Source organism: Pezoporus flaviventris, unplaced genomic scaffold (genome assembly GCF_033815535.1).
Source record: "Pezoporus flaviventris isolate CSIRO_AGI_PZ_B2104156 unplaced genomic scaffold, CSIRO_AGI_Pfla_v1 ptg000047l, whole genome shotgun sequence".
Lineage (NCBI taxonomy): Eukaryota > Metazoa > Chordata > Aves > Psittaciformes > Psittacidae > Pezoporus > Pezoporus flaviventris.
Genome location: NW_026892595.1, coordinates 8,395,766 through 8,417,515, shown reverse-complemented (window position 1 = coordinate 8,417,515; position 21,750 = coordinate 8,395,766). Strand labels below are relative to the sequence as shown.

At 36.8% G+C, this 21,750-nt stretch overlaps 1 protein-coding gene across 2 annotated transcripts in view; it reads right to left on the bottom strand.

Moving 5' to 3' along the window:
- The window catches only part of MPP7 (MAGUK p55 scaffold protein 7), a 155,261-nt gene that overhangs the window by 98,753 nt on the left and 34,758 nt on the right, over window positions 1–21,750 (bottom strand). For both annotated transcript variants that reach the window (XM_061468191.1, XM_061468192.1), the window contains exon 3: window positions 12,095–12,259. In XM_061468191.1, coding sequence (XP_061324175.1) covers window positions 12,095–12,131 — 37 coding nt within the window. In that variant the 5' untranslated portion in view covers window positions 12,132–12,259. The remainder of the gene's footprint in view (window positions 1–12,094; window positions 12,260–21,750) is intronic.

The following is a 21,750-nucleotide window of genomic DNA, read 5'->3' as shown; positions in this document are numbered from 1 at the left end:
ACTTAGCAAAAATAGTTATTTTTATCACACAATTTATGCTTCAAATACATTTGCCTTTAGAAAACTTAAAAACAAAGTATCTTTACACACAGCCTTGTATTTCCGGACATGGACACTTTTGTTGCTGCAAATACATTCACCTCAGAATAACCTGCAGCTTGTCAGAAAATAGAATATAAAGTTCAATGTAAGCTTACACTGTGGCATAACTGCTTAGGAACAATCCATGTGTGCCATTCCAAAGAAAGAAAATATTAGTTTCAGCCACTCCCTTCAAATACAAGATGTATGACAGAGTAAGCTTTCTTTTCCTTGATCCATCAGATCTGCCTAAATTTTACATATGATCAACCACAAAACTATTCTATCATTGTAATTTGCTCCTCAAAGCTTTGATAATTAAATTCCCAGTGAGAATAAAATGAAACTTCATGTTTTCTTTTGGATTAGCTAATTACAGTAGTGACACACTGTGAGACTGAAACTGCCTCTAATAAGGCTTAGGTTTTATGCGCAGAAAAATCCCACCTGCCAGCACTCCAGGACCAACTAACCCTGCAGGTGCTTACTCACATTAAGGTTTCATTCAGCACAATTTTTTCCCCATTCATTGTCCATCACCTTCAATTATTCATTAGCCCTAAATTGCCCCTGCTAGGGAAATGGGAGAACATCCCTCATGTGCTACTCCAGCTTTGACAGCAATGCACCCAATCCGTACAACTCTCTTGGGGAAGAAGCCAAAATCGGACGAGTGCTGACTGATTTTATCCAATATCATAGCTACGTTTCTAGTTCTGCCCTGCTTCAGTTCTACAATCCAGTGTTTACAGCTTTCAGCCAGAAGGAAATAAGAATCCCACCCTTTGCAGAAGCAGAACCCGAGGGCTACGCCATGAAGTATGCTGCTCTTACAACTCCTGTTCTTAAGATTCCTGTTGAAACCAAGTACTATGTAGCCAGGAATAAAAAACCCTCAATCAATGAGCCAAATGAAAATCAGGCAGAAGGAGGACTTTGGGTAACTTTGGGTACTTAGGTGGGGAGAACAGAAGACAAAGATCTAGAATATGTCTAAAATTAAATTTGTAGAATTCCAGATCATCCAAATCAGCTGTAGTCTCCTTCCAAACAGAAGGTAATAGCAGCAGAAAGTGCTAGCCCCTCTAAAGGTTTACCTTTACAGACAGAGTCTCATTTTTCCCTTGTTCCTTTTGTGGTGCCCACTACCACAGAATCAAAAATTTTCACAGGGGCATTCAGATCTTTATATAGGAAGAAAACAAGGATGTGGAGCTTCTACACACACAGACCTACAACATCAATCACATTTTATTTGTGTCTCAATTACATAAAGCATGGTGCTGTTATTCATTCCAGCATGAAGAAATGGAAAATTGTGGCTGGCATATGACTTTACTGGCAAACGGGATTTAAAAGAACGCGCTTCTGTGATATGGACAGGGACAAAATAACTTGTCAAGTTACTGTAAAAACTTGTAATGAAGTTGAAACTATTACATTGGCAATTATACTTTGGCCTAATTTAATTTACCAGCTTTGATAAATTGTCACATCTATCTTTCCAACACTTGAAGGGTGGTAGCTCAAGTCTCTGCACCCCTGTAAGCTGTCACTGTGCAGAGAGGCTGCCATGTGGCAACAGAGGTAATCTGAACTTGATAGCTTCAGCTCAACTTCAAACCTCCTGCAAGACATCTAACTAACATCTCAGGTGGTTCTGCCAACGTAGAGCCAAAGGCCACTGAAAGAAATGCAAGTTTCTTACTGTTTTAGGTACTTCCAATCTTTTCAGTAGGAATTACAATGACTGAAGTCATCTTATATTGAATACTTTTGATACTTTTGATCACTTCTAAAACCGAACATTAACTTTCAAGAAATTCATGGCTATACCCCCCCATATCCAGATGAACTGTTCTGGAAATTAAAAACACATGTTTCTTGTGTAAGTCATAGAATGAGACGTATCTCAGCCGCTCTGAGCTGAATGCTACTGTTGTAAGCACGTGGCTGCCAGGCCTCAACTGTGCTCCTGGTCTCAGCTTGATGTTTCTCTCAACATCTCACATCCTTGAGTCGTATGACATGCATGGACTTCCTATTAAAAAAAAGCATTTTACACACATTTTTTGAGAGATGACCACAATTTAAATAAGCACACAGAGAAAAAAAAAGCTTTTTAAAAAGTATCTAGGATTTGTGTTTAAAATTAAAAAAAAAAATAATGAACAGCCAAAAAAAAAAAAATCTTGCTATTTTTAAAGCCTGATGTTGGCAACACTGTAAGGAGTCTTGTAAACTTTTTTTTGCCTTTTTTTTTTTTATACACTGTTATATTCTACTAACTTCTTTGTAATTCTTTTTTTTTCTTTTTCCCCTAGTTTGCCTAAATTTAACCAGCTTTCAAATATAAAAGGAATCACATGCCCACTGGGACTGTCTAGTACCAAAATACTTCAGGTGCCAAAATTCCATAAAGTAAACGTGACTTACACAAGAAAAACACATTTACTTCAATTTTTAAAAGCAAAGCAGTTTTTAAAAGGTCCCACAAGGCTTGAGCATACATTAAATAGAAAAAAAAACGCAAACAACAACAACAACAAGAAAAAAGGTAAAACAAAACAATGAGTTTAAACATAGACATGTAAGACTACTTTGCAGTTACAAGAAGGGAAGTAAGTCCTATCAGTCCTGCGACTTGGGGAATTAAACCAAAACAAAAGCAGGTCACAACTTAACCATCCCTGGACATCCACAAATCATTGAAAAAAGAGGAAAAAAGAGGTCCCTTTCTAGATTAAACAAGGTCACATAATACAATCGCAGTAACAGGGATCAATTCCAGATAAATAAGGGAGCTCCCAGTTTTAGATACTAGTGTGCTGTTTATATTAATTTTCATAAACTAGGTGCAGCATCTAATATTTATGTGAACTAAGTAAAAGCCTATGGCATGGAAATACTAATAAAAGACAAGCGTTGCACATAGGAATCCTATAACTCTCTCGTAAGAGTGGAAAGTGGAGTTGTTCAAAGATGCTTATATAGCCTACTAAATTTGATTACCTGATTCAAGAATAAATAAATTAACACTGGACATGCAATACACTTTTCATAAAATTTAATTCAGTGACACAGAGAATTAAAAACCTACGACTAGATAAGCTTGCCTACAGAAATAGTCCACAGAAACCATACACATACAGATAATCTAAATGCACGTACATAATCTAACACTAAAATTTATAACAGTTCATCCTGGATAGAGGAACTACTCTGAACATTTTGGACTTGTTGCAAGACTAAGATAAAATGGCTTCAGAATAAGGCTTGTAGCATTCTGCCAGTTTGGACTAAAGAAATAATTTCAAGGGAAAAATCCAGCTATGTTTGAAAATTCAGCATGGTTCTTGCTTGAAAAGGTATTAGATAAATTTCAATCTGTTCTTTTAACGCACTTAAGTTCCTGTTTACATTGTGTCTTCAGCTTTTCCAAAGCTTAATTAATATAATTTAGTTTTAATCAATCTGAACAGAGCATATACTAAATTTGCACATGCAATAAGACTTAAGACTAAGCAGCAATGGAAAGCTTTTAAATCAGAAACAATGGGACATAAAGAATTTTCCCAGTTCTAGAAAACTGTTTCCTTTGTACTGCTATATTCTGTAGAAGACTGCTTGTTCCTAGGAGGAGAATAAATGGCTAAGCAATTGATGAAAGTGTTCCCATACTGAACCACTCACACTGCAGATTCCAGATGCTCTACATTCTTGACATCAGAATGGAAAAATTTACTGTTAGTCTAGAGAAATTTAATATCACCATTCTTGTCATATCCTTCATAGCTTCATTATTAGGACAAGTCTGTGGAAGCTATAAACTAGTGCTAAATGATAAAAAAATATGGTCTCTGCGTTCCATCACTCTTGCATATTATAAGAAAACACCGGTTTTGTTTTGGTTAGTGTAAGGAAAGAAATGGAGACAAATGGATGTGCATTTACTCTCATATGTTAATTAATTTCCTGAATTAGCATTCTGAACCATGATGCCAGACTTCAAATCAAAAATTTTTACAGGAACTAAGGGATAATAAACACTAAAGAACATATACCTAAGCCCAGAACAACACTGTAAAATTTTATTGTATTAATAAAATGTGACACACCAACCTTTAAATTTTCCACTTTGTCAGAGGTAAAATAATCAGCACCATTTGCTGCCATTTATAACAAGCTGACATTTTTTCACATTTGAACTGTACTTTACAGTTCTATAAAGGCTCAGACAATACTTGCCTTACACAAAACCAAAGAGCCTTGCAGTAGAAACACTCCTGACATCCTTGCTGCTCCTTGCTGCTGCATAATAAAATCAGTCGCTAACATCAAATACTGAAAATCATTTCATTCTGAAGTTTCAGATCAGTATTTATGCACAGGCTCAAATGAAAAAAATATGCAGGACACATATATATTAGGATAGCCATACTGCACCATCCTATCAGACTCCAGTTGTAAAAAGACCACTATGTGCTCAATTTTATGTGCTACAAATAGTTTTTTTATGTTCTCTTAAGTAATTCCATCAAATATATGGGCTTCCTGACACTGCAAAATGCTAAAGACTAATAATTTTTCTTTGCAGAACAAGAGTGATAACTCATTCCAGTATGTACCTTTTCTTAATTTTGCAGCTTAGTGTTTAAACAAAAGATTAATCTAATTTTCAAAGGTACAGAATACTGAGTAACAAGATAGTCATGGCATGCAAGTGATCAGCATCTTTGAAAACAAAAAAATTTGCTTTCATTTACTTGCCAGTTCCTAAAAAAAGGAAAACGCTGAAATCCTCACAGATGGCACAGCAACAGAAATGTCAACGTTCTTTTTTTTTTCCTAATGAAAACAAGATTTTTACTGTAAGTGTCCTCAAAGAACAAGATTACATACTCACCAAGGGCAACGGTCTTTTAAGTAAAAAGTTGTACCTAATTTTTATTCCTCCAAGCTACAGTAATTTGTTAACCCACCTTAAAACAATGTTATGACAGAAAACGTTGAAAGTGAGCAATCATTTAAACACACCACTTTCAAAAATATTATTTCCTTCAAAATGGAAAAGTCTTTAGTTTTGGAACTTGGCTCCCGGAGCTGAAGAATCCACAGTTGTTTGAAACACTTATTGGCCTTTTAGGATTTGTCTCAACATAAGTGTTTCAGATTTAGTACACCACATACCGTTACATTCTTATGCAAGTTAAACAGTTGATTCCTATTTGCATTCACATAAGGCAAGACTCTTGCTGCAGAGTTCTTGCTTGTACGGCTCAAAGCTGCTTCAAAACTGAACCCCAAAAATGTAGCTATCAGACACTGTGTCAACAAGGATACTTTAAAAGCTCATAAAATGTACTTTCATGAGTATTCAAAAGCTCTCCTATTATCTGCAAGAATAACACTTACATAGAACTGATTTAAGGTGACCTATCAAGCACAAATTAATAACCCACCTGTGGAAAACTCACACAAAGATCTGATGTTCTCTCTTTCCTCCCCATCCCAAAAAATCTCTTAGCTCCTCCAAAAAAGCCTACATATTACGACACCTTGAATAACCTTGACTAATTGACTGGTATTTTGCATAGACATCAGCTTGGCGAGTCTTCAGTATTTCTATCTAGATCTTCATCAACACCAGAGGAGGGATAGGAAGTACCTGGCAGGCAGTCAGGAAAGAACTCATTCCAGCACTAGGATGTCACTGGGCACGCTTACCATGTTTAACTCTAGTTACAGTCTGCAAGGTTAAGAGACCTGGCAGTGGGGGAGGGGTGGCAGGAAATACTACAGGTGGCATTTTACATCTGCAAAAAGAGGACGCAGTATCTCATTAAAAGACTGAATAAAGACTTATAACAGAAGTCTACTTTCAACACAGCTGTCCCTAAAACTATTGTAAACACCATTTGATTAACATATACATCAGCCTTCCATACTGTGTCTTGACAGTAGAAGAAAAAGTCCTCCACATCCTAGGCAGTACTGATGCCCCCAAACACGCCAGTATATTATTTCAATGCCGTGATTCACTGTGTGACCGAGTTTAAAGTTTAACATTCAAAACAAACAAGTTATGTCAATACATCAATCAGTCATATATGTACACATACACGTAATATACAAATCTACAGAGGTATATAGGAATATACAGAAATTTAGAATCAAGTACATCACCTTATTGCAAAAGTTTAGAAAATTTAACTATTGCATAGTTTATCCTTAAGGTTAATATGCTGCATTGAAGTGGTTTTTTTTGTTTGGTTGGGGTTTTTTTGTGTTTTGGTGGTTTAGGTTTTATTTTTGGTTTTGTTTTTTTTTAAAGCAAAATCATATTTGAACCCCCATGTTCCACAACAAGGAACTAAGAGCTAGTAGTGAATCTTCTCACTGCTTCTTAGTAGTACTAAATTTCATTCAAATTAACAGCTTTGAGTTCTGTTAAATCAGCCAATACTTGATGGGATGTTGGGCTGAGAAGCCACAGAACCTTCTATCTGACAGCAAATGCACACAACACATACACTAGCTAGCCTGGCCGCTGGCACAGCTACACTTGAGCAGTACACCATGGAAGTCTGCTCTCGGCAAAGGACATCTGCCATCACTAGGATGTCAGCCATTTGTGTAATTACAGCTTTTGGTCTAACAAACATAGCTATAGATTTAAGTCTCTGGTTAGAAACAGTATAGGCTGTCATACTTTCAAATTTACCACAAAACTACACATTGCTTACTAAAAAAAAAAAAAAAACAAACACCAAAACCAAAAACTTAAACATTGTTGCAGCTGCCAGACCATTTGAATTTAAATTTGTGTCCAAGAACTGTAACCATTTTTAAAGAGTTTACCATCAGTAAATATAATTGCACACATTTTTTGATTCCATACTGCTGAATCAGTCTAGCATAATATAAAATATTAACCCAAAACAGAACAGTTTAGAGAAATTTCATTCTACTCTGAACAAACTTTCCAACAGTCACCATAAATACGTTGATACCAAAATGTATACCCTTTCCAATACCAGCAAGTTATATTTTAAAATAGTAAATCTGATAGCAATTAAAGCTAGTCATATGTCTCATACTTTCCCAAATCTTTCATATTAGCATTAGCCTAAAAGCCATTTAATGCCTCTGGCAGCTGGAGACAGGGAAAATTCAAGAATGCACGGTAAAATACTGGCTTCATTTATAAATTCAGTGTAAATTTTGCCCGAGCTCGTGTTTCAGTTTTCACAAAAATCTAGCCATAGCTGTGCATTTCAACAGGGTGAGAAATTTACGTAGCCTTGCAATCATGATGCACCCACAGGCATTTACATGCTACATTTGCGGCAGCACACCTATGCCTAAGTAGTAAGCATCGGTATGAAGCAGGCGAGCAAAGGCTTTCCCCCTGCGCTGTTTCCACTGCAGCATGTCAGCGGGGAAGCAAAGGCAGTCTGGAGCAGGAGTCAATCGCCCTGCAAGCCTTTGCTCTGGCAGCCTCCAACGGAAGAGCTACTCCCAGAAATCTTTCCTTCATCACTCTCCTAAATTCCCTTTCTCTTCATCTCGTAACAATGAGCACAGATCTTTGGCCATCACTTCATGTTATTACATTTTTTTAAACAGGCTGTAAAAACAGAAGTCCCTGCTTTCCATCTCCCTCCTTACTCTGAAAACTGGTTTAAAAGGCTAAAACCTTTAGCCACTTCAGCCTAATTTGCCCTTATTCCCCTACAGATGTTTCTGATGTCCCTTTCTCAGCTCAACCAACTGCTCAACTTTTTCTTCATGTTATTACTGTTTGGTTTTTTTTTCTCCTCCACCTTTTCACTCTTTGCATTATCAAACATTCTTAGGAAAAGATTATGTCAAAACTAGCAAGCTGATTGAAAATGCATTAGCTGTAAATAAAGGAAAGACATTGACATGAAAACAATAAAAGCAAGATAGCATCCTTTGGTGTTCAGATGATTGCAAAATCGTCTTTGAACTCTGCATTGCTTGCAGTGATCTCACTTCACTGGGAAGTAATCTATATAGACTACATGGCTATCATATTGACATCATATTCTATCAAAGTATTTCTATCAGTATTCAATACACACACATTGACAACATGTAGCTTCAGAAGTCAAGATGATTCTTAAAGAATCACAGCATATGCTACTAAAAATGAAGTTCAGAAAAATAGCCACCATTCAGAACAAACTTCATAACTTTATTTTGTATTATTAGAGAATCAAGAAGAAAACCCCAAACCTAGAAATACTATAAATTCCTTCTGAAGTTACAATTTGGTTAGTAACAAATGTGTTGGGTTTTTTTAATTTAAAAAACTAACATGCATTTACTTTTACAGGCTTGTAATACTGAAAAAACCACACTATCTGGCACAGCATTAGCTCCTATATGTACTCAAGAAGAAACTAAGTAAGCCCTGCACATTATTTCTTTACAATATTCGAATTCAAGACCTGCTTCTGACTTTCATTAAATTTAAGCAATTTCAGACAGTTTTACTTGGTGGCCAAATTTGGCCCATAAATGTGACTTTCCTGCTGACAATATATGAATCAAAAATCACAAAGTCTGCTTTGCACATTCATGCACTAGTTTTTAAGGACAAGCAAAAAGCATTTTTAAACTTGTCAGCTGAGCAAGCTTGATACAGGGATGAGAGGAAAGCAATCCGTAACAATTTTATGATGTTTTTCACACTAAAACAACACTTACAGCATAATGATGTCATCTTGGTTTCACCTAAGTTAGCAATGAAGCTGCCATCAATTACTACAAAGCCAAGACTGCAGATGTAAATCTTCCTAAATGTATCAGACTCATAAATGCCAGATCTTGCAGACTTTCTTTACCTGCAAAAGTGCAAATAGTCTTTCTCAGTCTTCAAACTCTACTTGGTGGGCTTACACACAGACTTCAGACTTTTACAACACAAAAAAAAAAATATTTAAAGCTTCAAAAGCAGCCTCAGGCAGGAGCTCAGCCTTCCTTTTGAGATGGCTGCTTTAAGATAACTTTGACCTGACACTGACAGGACTATAAACCTTCAGGGAGGAGTAGGACCCTGCACATGTTTAAGAAAAAAAATTTACATTATACAAAATTAGGGTTTCTATACAGCTAATGGAGTGTGGAATACAGCATATGCACACACATAAGCTCTTCTCTTCTGTCTTTAAGTTAAGAAGTCAGGTCAGACTGGTAAAGTACAACATTAAAGCGACAAAGTCACTTGATGAATCTAAATAAACTAGACAAATCAAAACTAGTCATATTTTCAATATTTTGTTTAAAATGTTTCTCTTAAACTCTTCTTAATGCCTCTCAAAATAGGTGTAAGAGGTATGGTCTCTGTACAGAAGACTATATAGGTTAAAATATAACAAAAGCACGTATATGAAGGAAGCAACTGAAAGGACATGGCAACATCACAAATAAACTCTGCTGACAAAGTAAAAGCAACGTAAAATTAACATGAGTAGATCAACATTCAGTCTGATCACACATGGCCCACCATGAACACTACTGTGCTTCTGACAGTGGTCTGATGCCTAAGACTACACTAAAAATAATAATAATAATGAAATATAATAATTCCATACTAGTGTCCAAGTTTCCAACAGTCCATGTCTTGGCAACTTTCTGATATTCACAGATGATGCATTTCTGCAGGTTGCCCTCAATGAATTTTTTCACTCATTCTTAAATCCAGGCTTACTTTTTCTTCACCAGCATATGACAGAAAACAAGCTAGATGGGGGTTTTGTTTGAATGTGTTAACAGTACAGCCTTAGACAGGCTAAATGAAGTTGCATCCCTTCCCTAAAGATGCATTTTTGTTAGGTCCCCACCAAGTGACTTGCTAACTCCACAATGTCCCAGGTAGCCCTCTCATGCACTAGAGCAGTTTCAACTCACTACATGTCACAACACCAGCTTATGCAGGCAAGGCGAGAGGAAAACCAGTCTATGCACCAAGGAACAACACAGGTAAGAAAATCCACAATTTTTTGTGTATCTCTTTTTTTTAACCTAAAAGTAAGAGCAATGGCAGGAAAATAGGTCTCTCATTAGAAACCACCTGTATTACGAGAAGGACAAAAAGCACAGTTTGATGTAATCACTCAAAAAATACCTAAAAACTTATCATCCACTTGAGGAAAAATGATAAAGAAAGTGAAAGAAAATAAATAATCCCCTTTTCCCTCCAAATGTAAATTCTTATTTAAAGAAGCAATTTGCAACTTGCATCAGTAAACAAACTGGATTTAACAAGCAGCATTATTTGATGCTTATCATATTTTACTATCGATTTCCTGGGAGAATCAGCTCTATCACGCACCGTAACTACTGAAAGCGTATTTCAAGAATCACATGCATTCAATAGCACAGCAAAACACGTTTTTAGACATTTTAACACACAGGTTTAAAACTAGGAATCTGTTTTTCACATTTTGGAGTCCTTTTCTTTCTTTATTCAGAGAGTATTACGCCCATGACTATCACTTTTGGACATGCTAACATTCTTTTACAATAAAACAAGTAAAACTGTCAGCAACAGGCACCAGCCATCACACATCCCACTGCTGTTCATCTCATCATGTTCTTGAAACTTCTAAAATGTCAGAAAGCATTTGGCCAACTAATAATTATTGAAAAAATTTAAAAAAAAAGAAGGCAAGTTTTGGAAGGACACAAAGGCTTGTGTGATTAAAAAAAAAAAAGAATGGAAAATCAGACCACAATAGACCCTTACAGATTTTCAAAATTCAGCTTTTGCATACTAAACAACTTCAACTTCCCTTATTTCCATGGGGGCAATGGGAGAAAAGGAAGATATGTAGAAGTAGATTTTGGCGAGATGATAGTCAAATCCTTTTAAAAAAGCAAATAAAACCAAACACAACCCTCCCTCCCCATGGCAATAAATAAACAAACACACACACCCAGCTCCAAAGATTAATCTTTTCATCAAAGAAATCTGACATGGATTGGAGGCGTGGAAAAAAATTATTGCACTGTACAGTCTATTTAAAGTAAGAATCCAATGCAGTTCCTTATATATGTATTTTTTGGATTCCTGACTCAAGGTCTCCCTGTTCATTTTAAAATACTGCTGTAATTTCTAGTGCAAAAAACTATGTGATCTAGCATAATAAGCACATGGTGGGAAGCAGAGATATTCGTATTGTAACCCCAGCTGGATCACCTATTTACCAAACACCCTCAAGCAAAAATATTAACACTAGTTTTTCCTAAAACAGGGACAAAAATATTGGCAGAGAGAATGTACAAGCAAGAGCAAGATGAGATTTAGCCTTTGAATATAGCTTAATATTGTGACGAACAAGGTGAAAGCTATGGAAAGCTACATATCTGCAATCCCACTGCCTGCAGTCAGAAACTGGAATCTGATGTGGAAGGCAAGGGAAAGAAGAGGACTTGAGACAGTATTTTTCTTCTCCTAATTTGTTAAAGAAGTGTCAAAACTAAACAGTCTGTATTCAGAAATAACTCCACTGATAACTGTAAGTCACAGAGGGGATAGTCTAGACTGCTGCAAATATTAAGGCATGTATGATATCATCCTTTTTTTCCACCTCCTTTTTCAAGTTAACATTGTAGGAACCATGCTCAGAGGTGAATCCAAATTCTTCAGATCCCTATGTATCTATCTGCTTGGAGTTTGTTGTTTTTTGGTTGGTTGGTTATGGTTTGTTTTTTTTGGGGGGCAGGGGGGGACGGGGACATGGGGGTTAGGGATGAAGGGAAAGCAGGTAGCGGTGGGACTTTTAAAAATTAATTTATTTTATCCATGTTATTTCATATATCTAAATTAACTTCAGGGAGAAAAAGTTATGTTTAAAGTCTTAAATAAAACATCTGTTGAGACCGTAATTAATTATCTTACTTGATGATTTCTTGAAAAAGAGACCATAGACTTAACAGACAAGATCTGGAGGAAACATGCAGTCCTCCTTGGCTTGCGTACCTGTGTCACTTCCAGATCCAGCTGATAACGCTGGCATGATTTAGTCTGCAGTTTCACGCAGGAACGTCAGAGTAGCACTCCGTAGCCAGAAGGCAGAAGTTAATTTCAGTTTAACTGCTTGCAGCCAAGTTGCCTATGAAGATTTATATTATCTTCCAATTTCTCCTAGAGAACAGAAACAGAATTTTACAATTAAGAACATTGTTAAACTGTAAATTACTGCAGCTAACCAAATCCAATCATTATCACAAAATGAGCTTTTGATTTAAGGCTCTCAAAACAAAGTACTTTGCATTTATTTAAGACTGTTAAAATTTTTTCCCCCAGGGTGAAAAAAAGTTTTGTTTTCTTCCGTCTAGCCTATAATCCCATTCTGCTGTAAAAATAACACATTTCTCTCAAGTAAACTATGCTTTTTTAGTGTGTCAGGTATTTTGGAAATAAAGTCAAGGGTTATTTTGTTAAAACAGTGAATAATTTAAGTCACTCAAATTTCCCTACTACTTACCCCAGGAAAAAAAAATGCTTACTAGCATGGTAATTTATTCAGTGTTTCCACTTAACCTCCTTTCAGTTGTTTTCAGTTCATTTCAGGATCTAAAACGCAATTCTTATAGTTTTTATTTAATCTGGAAATATAATCTAAATTTCAACTGAAGTTGTAAAAAGCAGGACCGAGGCAAACACTTCTCTAAGGTAAACAGCAATCTGATTCATGATGGAGCCATTATCATGCAGACCATGTAAGGAATTTTTCTGTGACTCCTTACTACGAAGTCACTATTTTTATAAGACATATTTTTTAATAATTGCATAGGGCTGCTTATACTAAATTTTGGGTCTTTCTTTCAACTGTGGTTTTGGGGTTTTTTTTAGGACAATTCAGAGCAAATGTAACAAAAGTAAAAAACTATTTCAAATATAAGTGAACATATTTAAATTCAAGTATGTTAAATATGAAACTGGAACCCAAACTTGTTAAAAAGAAAATCAGAGTGAAGACTGGAAATGCTCACTAATAGCAGGGCAGGGGCTTACATGTCTGCAGGGAGAAGAACGGGAAAGGGGGAAGTAGAAGCTATCAGAAAACAAGGGTTTTCTCCAGATTTCAGTAACCAAAAAGGATCCTTGAAGAAAGCAAGCAGCATAGCTCTGCATAAGAAAATAAACAGAAGAGCATTTTGATGATAATGATGCTGGTTTGGTTTTTGTTGAGGATTTTTATAAAAAGAAAAAACCACATTCGTATCAATCAGATGACTTTTTAAGTCATCTTGGCTGCAAAAGTGTATATTTTGGACACATTTGGACTTGGCAGCAGTCTTTTTGAAGAGTAATATACAGGTGCTGTAAACACTGTATCCTGTTCAAAATTCTGGTTTTCACAAAAAAAAAATTAAAAAATCCCCACATTGTTTAGAGTATTGCAATATATTAAGGGCCACCCATGAGATTTTGTTTATTAAATTTTAAATCAATTATTAGATGCAAGCTAGCTGTTAACTCATCCCTAGGCATAAGCCTATAGTTTAAATAGTCTGGCAACTTTTTAAAGGGCTTTTTGGGTGGTGGTTGATTTTGGGGGGTTTTTGTTATGTTTTTGTTTGTTTGTTTGTTGGGGTTTTTTCCTCTTCTAAGCATTTACCAGAAAAAAACTTTGCATGTCAGCTTTTAAACTCCAGTGACACTGATTTTTGTGGGGTTTGTTTGGTTTGGTTTTTTTCTTTAGTTAAGAAGGCAAATACAGAAGAAGTTATGACCCTGGATAACTTTTTATGATGGAAAGATAAATAAAACTTAAAAACCTACCTATTAAGATTGCTTTAGGGTTTGGGTTTTTTTTAGTAATAAAGCTTTGTGGTGAAGGAAAAAATAAAAGTAAGATTTCACTAAAATAAAGCACCAGGTTCCAAAAACCTCTTTTGACATTCATGAAACCAGCACAAAGCCCCTTAACTTAAAATTTAAAATGGAGAGATAGAAGTATTTCAGAGCAAAAACTCATGATGACAAAGCTGTAAAACATCTATATGCAAAGTCAGTTGTGTGCAGCTTAAAAGAAAGGGGGTTAAGAGGGGGGGGAGAAAAAGATATCCTAGCCAAGGACACACTGTACCAATTAAGAAGAAACATATTCACTTTGCATTAATTCTGCTTGTTTTCTTTCTAACGCATACAAGCGCCATGAAGGAGAAATCATGATCCAAGCTCACTCAGTCCCCAGCGTGAGCACAGCCATATGAAGGATGGAGGCATTTTTAGTTTTCACATGTGTAAGAAACCAGTTACACCAAAATGATTTACCATTAATGGGACATCTCTGGTTTATATGCAGTTTAAAGTATTTTCATCTATTTCAAATAAATAAGTAAAGCTAAACACGCACCACGTTCTCATCATAAGTGCATTATTATTAATCAGAAATGCAGGCTTCTTAAAAAAGTTCACTGTGAAATGTGAAAAGTCTTGTTGATCTACATACATGTCATGCATTTAAACTTGATTTCTTTATTTTTCTTCATTTCATGGTAAATCATTCAGTATTTTAAAAAATTCAGGCTCCTTATTATTTAAGAAACTTCTATACGGCATAAAGTTATTCCCCACAGATCCTAAATATATATTAATGAAAAATAAATGACCTGATGAAATCCTTTACCAGTAAAATACTTAATATTTTGCTGGAATGGAATGGGGATTTTTTTATTTTATTTTATTTTTTCTAACTTGCAAATTAAGCTACATTTTTGCAGTGATGATGCTATTTTCTTTGGCTCGCTCTATTTAAAATGCTTTGGAAGTTTTTGCCGGAGCCTAGCCATAGGCATTGCTGACTGCTGTATGGAATCGATTTGCTGCAACACAGAAATACCAGCTGTTACAGTATGTCCTGAGAGGGATTACCGAATATTCTTAAATTGAAGTTCAATCCATCTTTCCATAAAAATCAGAAGCAAGCGCCAGGAACGTAACAGCAGTATCAAGTGCACCTGAGGCATTTACAATACCCAACAGGACTGTTACAACCAGCCTTTAAAAGGGGCTTATTTTTGAAATTTCATTATTCCAGTCGTACCTTACTTCTATATATCGCACTGTATCGGATTCTGCTGGCACCCACGCCGTGGAAAGAGGGAAGGACGCGGGGACGGCCTAGCGCGCTGCCACAGGAGTGGCTCCCGTCTGACCCCTAGCGGCCGCGAGGCACCGAGACCGGGCCTGCCTCGCCTCACGAGGAGTGGGCCGCCCACACCCCTTCGCGGCTCCCGCAAGCTCTGAAAAGGAGCCTCTCCTCAGGTACGAGCGCACTTCGGTCACGTCTGATATTAATTACAGATGCCAGCAGAAGGAACCGAAACGTCTCCCTACCTATCGGCAACCCCCGCACGCTACACAAGCCCGTTGGCCAAGCCGGACACAGTCCCATCTGGCTTCACTGCCAGGTTCATTAAGGTGACATAACCTGCCGGGGTGCCAGATCCCCCCGTTATAAATAGGCAGGAGTAGAGCAGACACCTCCTGGGAACAACTTCCAAAACGGCAAAATCCCAGAATTGCAGCTTTCCAAGGGAACTGCTCTTCTGCATACTCCACAGATAAGAGAGGCCACTTACCAAGAGACGAGGGGATAAATCTTGCTCCCCATCACTCATGCTGTCAATACAGCGGGACTGGTAACAATGGACAGGGAAGTCAGATAAAACAAGAGGGTGGGGGACAGTTGAAGAGTGCCAAGATGAACAGCCTCCCATGCCATTTTAGCTCTAATAGCTTCTTTCTAGCATCCTCTATTGCTTTTGGATGGAAGCGACTCCATTAGTCATGCACACATTTTATTTTAGTTCATTTCTCTACAAAAGATGAGGTAGGGAGACAATCAAATTTGTCTTTATGGCAAGAATCGTCCATTTGGAGACAGCATACATGAAGTCTTCAGTCTACCTTCGACTCCCCCTCCAAACCTTAATAAACTGCATAGTATTTATTTCTGAAGTTATTTCACAAGTCGCTTAATGTTTTTCACTCTTTAATGAAAACAAATTGATTTTGTTCACATTTAAAAAGCAGGCTGAAGACTTTTGACTGATTTAAAACAAAGAAAAATAGAAGACTTATGAACCTAGCAATGTTACTACATTGGGGGGGGGGGACACACAACATAAAAGTGGGTTGTTTGATACAAGCAAAACTCAAACTGTTTTTCTAAAGGATGCTACAGTTATGAAGACTATAACCTTGACTTCCAGAACTAAACCAGCATGCCTGCAAATGGTATTTGAACTACCAGATAGAGATTTCATGTGGAGACAGGAAATTTGACAGCCATTCGGTCTTGTATTTGTCATGGGGCCTCAAGTAATTGAATGACTAGTGGCAGGTATACAAGTCTCCAAAAGCTAGTCAGCACAGGAAATTGCCAGAGGAGGTTTTCTAGACTGGGAGAAGTAAATCTCTTATGGTAGACAAAATCAGAATTGAAAATGGTGGTCTACTCTTGGAAATTATAATGTAATGAGATCTACTGAATCCTTAAACTCTTCTCAGGAAGCTTCCACCTCCTCAATCACAGGGTCTCCGACAGGCTACTGGAACCTGCCTGCAACTCCTGACGGGTTTCCAAAGCTGGTCAGTTGCCCTTACAGGCGGTACGTGCATGTTGTCAACAGGAACTTTTAAAAAAATCTTGAACTGGAATTACTGCATAGAGCACACAGTGCACAAACACGATGAGACTTCAAAGGCACTGAGAGCAAGAAGCTACCCCTGTGACTCACCCAGCTGTGGGTATAATGGAAATTAAGAGTGGCAACAAACTCTGGGTATACGGTCCAATAAACAAACCAGGAATATCTATGGCAACTACCAAATGTTATTAACCAATACACCAACACAGAGAACATGAACTGTCCCAAACTGAAAAGGCCAAGAGCTGCCTTCACTAACTTCCTCCTGGCCTTGCCATCACACCAGTCTTAAACCATTACAAGAATTTTAGGCTTCTGCATAATGTTCTTCTATCAGTGTTCTTCATTTTTTTTAGCTTACACCACAGGGATGTTAGAAAAAACTCTACTATGTTAAAAGGCTGTGAGAATAACAAGAATTTAGACACTCCTAAGCATCCACTGAGGATGTATTAACTGCTTAACTTCTAATATACTTGTGGGGATGTCTTTAACAAATACACAGTTTGGAAAACCCATACCAAACCTGAACTCATATCTTGTAGTTCCATAGCTTAAATTTAATTGTGCAGCCCAAATGCATCAGAAAAGAGATCTCTCTGGTTTCTACTTACTGGATTTTTTTTGCAGATGTAGAAAAAAGAGTATTATCTAAATGCTAAAACGTACAATTACTATTAGAGTACTGAAGAAGTCACATGCTGAAAAACATTAAGACATTAGAAATGAAACCCCATTAGTCCAAGGTGGTTATTTCCAAGAGTAAAGATTTCCAGGTATCACTATAGTGAGTAATTTGACCAACACCAGAACAAAGCAAGGCTGATTTCCAGTGGTCTTTCTAGCTACGTATCTAGGATACATGTTTGCGCCTTTAAAATTTTATTCTCTTCCTTTTGAAGGGTGAGCTCCCACTATACCTTTCCCTCCCTGGATCAGTAACAGAAGACGCAAAACTCCAGTCACTACCTGACCATCCACTTCTAAAAACATATCAGAAACTCATGTATTGAGGTCTTTCCTCTTTCATTATGTTTGGCTGAATTTGTTCAAAGGGCTCAGAAAACATACAGGAGAGGGAAAAGAGCACAGCGTGATTTGCTTCCTTCACTTCAGCGATAGAAAGGCTCCTTGAAGCGCTTAATCTTGTGTCAGTTGGAAAAATCTCACTTACCTAGGCACTCCAGTAGCAACACTGAAGTTGATATCCTAATTTTCTTCTTATAGGCAGTCTTCCCCCATGATATTTCTTCACTCAGATGGGGACCAAAACACAAAACCTGTTTATCCTACCACCTTTATCTAAACCCTTGCTACATACATTCCTTCAACAAGTCAATCTAATGTAGAACAAGAATAGAAATAAAATATATCATATATTAAATTACAAAATAGCTTACAGGCAATATAGTTATTAATTTATATATAAATTATAACCTACTGTACATTAAAAGTTTTAGACAGATCCCTGCTGCCTTAAAACACAGCCATCCCAGAAGTGAAATACATTCAGTAAGAGGCGATACTGCAACAGCGGCAAGACTGCAACCTGCATCTTCCCTGTCTTTAACACAAAAATCCCTATCAGAGAGCTCTGTCCAGACTCAGATTTCAAGTGTCAGTGTTGGAATTCAGCACATTCCTTTAAATGCATGAAAACATTCCTTAAAATACATACACTAAACCTACCAGTTTAATTTAAAACAGCATCACTGTAGTCGATGTCAGATACCCTTAGATGGATCCAATTTTCTGCAAATAAAACCTAACAACTGACAGAATAACATTAGTTTAATAAACTAGTTTAATAAAACTATTCATTAAAATGTGACCTAAACTATGTCTGAGATCAAAGGTTGCTCTTTTGGTTTGAGTTACGGGTTTGGGCACACTTTTAACACTTTTCCCCTAGCTGCAAACCATTCCTTTTCTTGGAAAATACCTGTCAGCAGGTACCACAGCCTCTCCATTAATTACTTGCACAAACAGTTTTGTTTTGGCATGGTTTCTTGACAGTCTGCTTGAAAAAAATCTAACTACAGCAAATGATAAACCTTACTGCCCCCCCAAAACGCTGAGAAAAAATTGACAACTGTAACATTTTCTATAAATGAGAAAGTTCAGCAAATCCTGCTGCAATGAGTCATTAGATAACCTCAGCACTCCCTAAGAGACAATTACACACACATTGCACCAAAGGGCTCTGCAAATTTCAGTTTTAGAAATATATTCCGTATTTCAATAATATTATAATGCAGCTTGATCCCACATCTACAAAAGCCAATGGAAAATCTCTAGTAGAAATAAAACCAGGATTAAGTCCATGCTTAATAAAAGAGTAAATATTTGATTTATCTAAATAGCTTAACCAAGTATTTCTGTCAACAGCATAACTTACTTCATAGTCCTATGTCTCAAAAAATCATGCATGCACCAATTCTGAGGTCTGTTAAACAGCCACATCCAAAAATTATCCTCAGGAATATATAAGTATTTCAATACTATTATTTCAAAGTCAGAAATATCCCTTATAATGTTAGAATGTTATTTATCAAACTCATAATTTTGTACATCTCTAGAGCCAAGTAAGGTGCAGATATTTTACAATTTTCCGTATTCTATTTCAGAAGTTTTGACCACCCCTTCTCTTTCAGATTAACTAACCTTCTTCTCCTTTGTTCAGCATAACTTTCCATAATCCAGTTCTGTCAAAACATGGAATTATTTTTTTGATGGAGGAGAAAATGGATAAAGAGACCAAATGAATGAATAATTAAACAATACATATTCTTTTTTTTCTGAGTGCAAAAGCAGAGTAAACCCCACTGTCTTAACATATGTTTTTACCAAAAAAAAAAAAACCCTCACTACAATGATTTTCATTTTAATTAGTTTCAGACTGCCTTCTTTAATGTGAAGTTGTAAAATTTAATATGAGCAATCTGAAAAGTACATGCCTTTAGCTCAATTCTGGAAAAAAGTTTCGATTTAGTAAGTGGTAATTTATTAGTTACATCTTGAGCATAAGTAACAAAATACTTCCTTACGTGTACATGTACACAGTAAAAACAAGGCCCAGCACATGGACAGAGAGTTAGAGGAAGTGTATGTGTTTGATTTCTAGACGTTTACAAGTTTTGCAAGCCAAATTTCTCTGAGATGCTAACCTTGTAGCAGAAAACAAATGTGAAGCTGAATAGCCAGGCAATGACACTTTCCAGAGCCCCTGCACGGCTGGTACACAAGGCACACCAGACACTCCTTGCAGTCTTCCGTTCCTCCCTGGAAGCTCCCTGTAGCCAATCTTCATCCTTGAATTCTCAAATCCCATCTGACTCCCAGATGCCATCACTGTGCTCTCCTCCTGCTTCACACCCTCCCCTCCTCAGCGAGCTTTGGGAGCACCATTGCATCGAGCCCACTGTGTTATTTGTCACCCAGGACACACTTCCCTCCAGTTTTATTTTTATTTTCTTAATTTGCTCCATTTCCCTCTTTCTAGAAATGAAGGTCTCCTTTCTCAGACCTTGCTGACCCAATTGCATCATGCACTTACACTTTCTTGCTTCACAACTATACCCATCTTAGCCCTTCCCTACTCTTACATGAATTTATGATCCTTCACTAACAAAATTAACTTTTACCTCTCTCTTTACAAATATCCCCACCTCCTGGCACTTTGCTTTTATCTCCCTTACAGTTTTCACTGTTTCCTGTTGTTCTTTCTATTCTTGCCCACCACCACCACAGCCCAAATTTTTCACACCCATTGCTTTCCAACCTAGATTTACTTTCCAAATCTATTATTGACAAGCAAGTCCTTGCTATACTATTCTCCAAACATCTCCTTTAACGCTCTTCCCCTTCTTCTAGAACATGAATTAGACTAGTTCATACAGGCAAGAAACCTTAACTGTATAACGCATACAAGCAGTGGCAGATAGATCAGATGGGGAGATTTTTCCGCTTATAGCTCTGTACCATCTCCAGGCTAGAGCCACGCTCAGAGCAAAATTTTCCTGTGTTCTGAATTACATATTATCAATGCAAAAAAAAAAATTTTGGAACTAATCATATATGTAGTTTCCAAACCTATACATTATAATTCAAAAGGGATACAGTTAGACTTCATCTTCACTGCAACAGTTTAAGCCTAATTTACTCCATGAGTACAGTCACTCTGCACATTTTAGTTACACACAAATTTAATTAGCAGAAAATAGACCAATTAAAATTTAATGCAAGCTCTGCCTTGCCAACCCATATAGCTTAAGTTACATTCCCACTGCAGAGTGCAAGTCTCTGAGATTCAAGTCATATCTTCAAGTTTAAATCTGAGATACTGATAATGGATGAAGAAGAGTCAGATTCAAGGCAAGGGGTAAACTGTATGTCAAGTTCACACTGCAGTGAAGACAAGCTCAGATTTCGTATCATTTGGAAAAAAAAATATTCAATCTTTATGAAGAAAATTATTTAAAATGATATAAGGTAAATAAACACAAATGGCAACAGAACTTAGCTTGGCACTGTTACCTACATGAAGAACTTTTTCTGTTTTTCTTGTTCAGCTCACAGCTTAATACATCACTTTATGTCTTAATGTATACCAAGAAAACACAGGATATGCAAAGAGTCCAAGTTAATGTTGCTGTTGGAAACTTAATGTTTGCATTTCCTGGATTTTGCAATTTTAACTAGGTGAACAATACTGCATTGATTCTATTTTGGCATTTGCTACGAATACCAAAGTATTTTTTCTTGTGTTGTCTGAAACTACATAAATCAGAGCTGAGCTACTGCTGATAGTGAACTTTTGACATTTTTTGTTACTCACAGGGGTCTCTCTAGCTTACATACCTTGCAGTTCACTATGTAATGACAAAGGTGATGTGATACAAATCAGTCAGCATACTTGCTCCAGCAAGCCTACCTATGTAGAAGCATAGAAAGAATTAAAACTAAATTCTG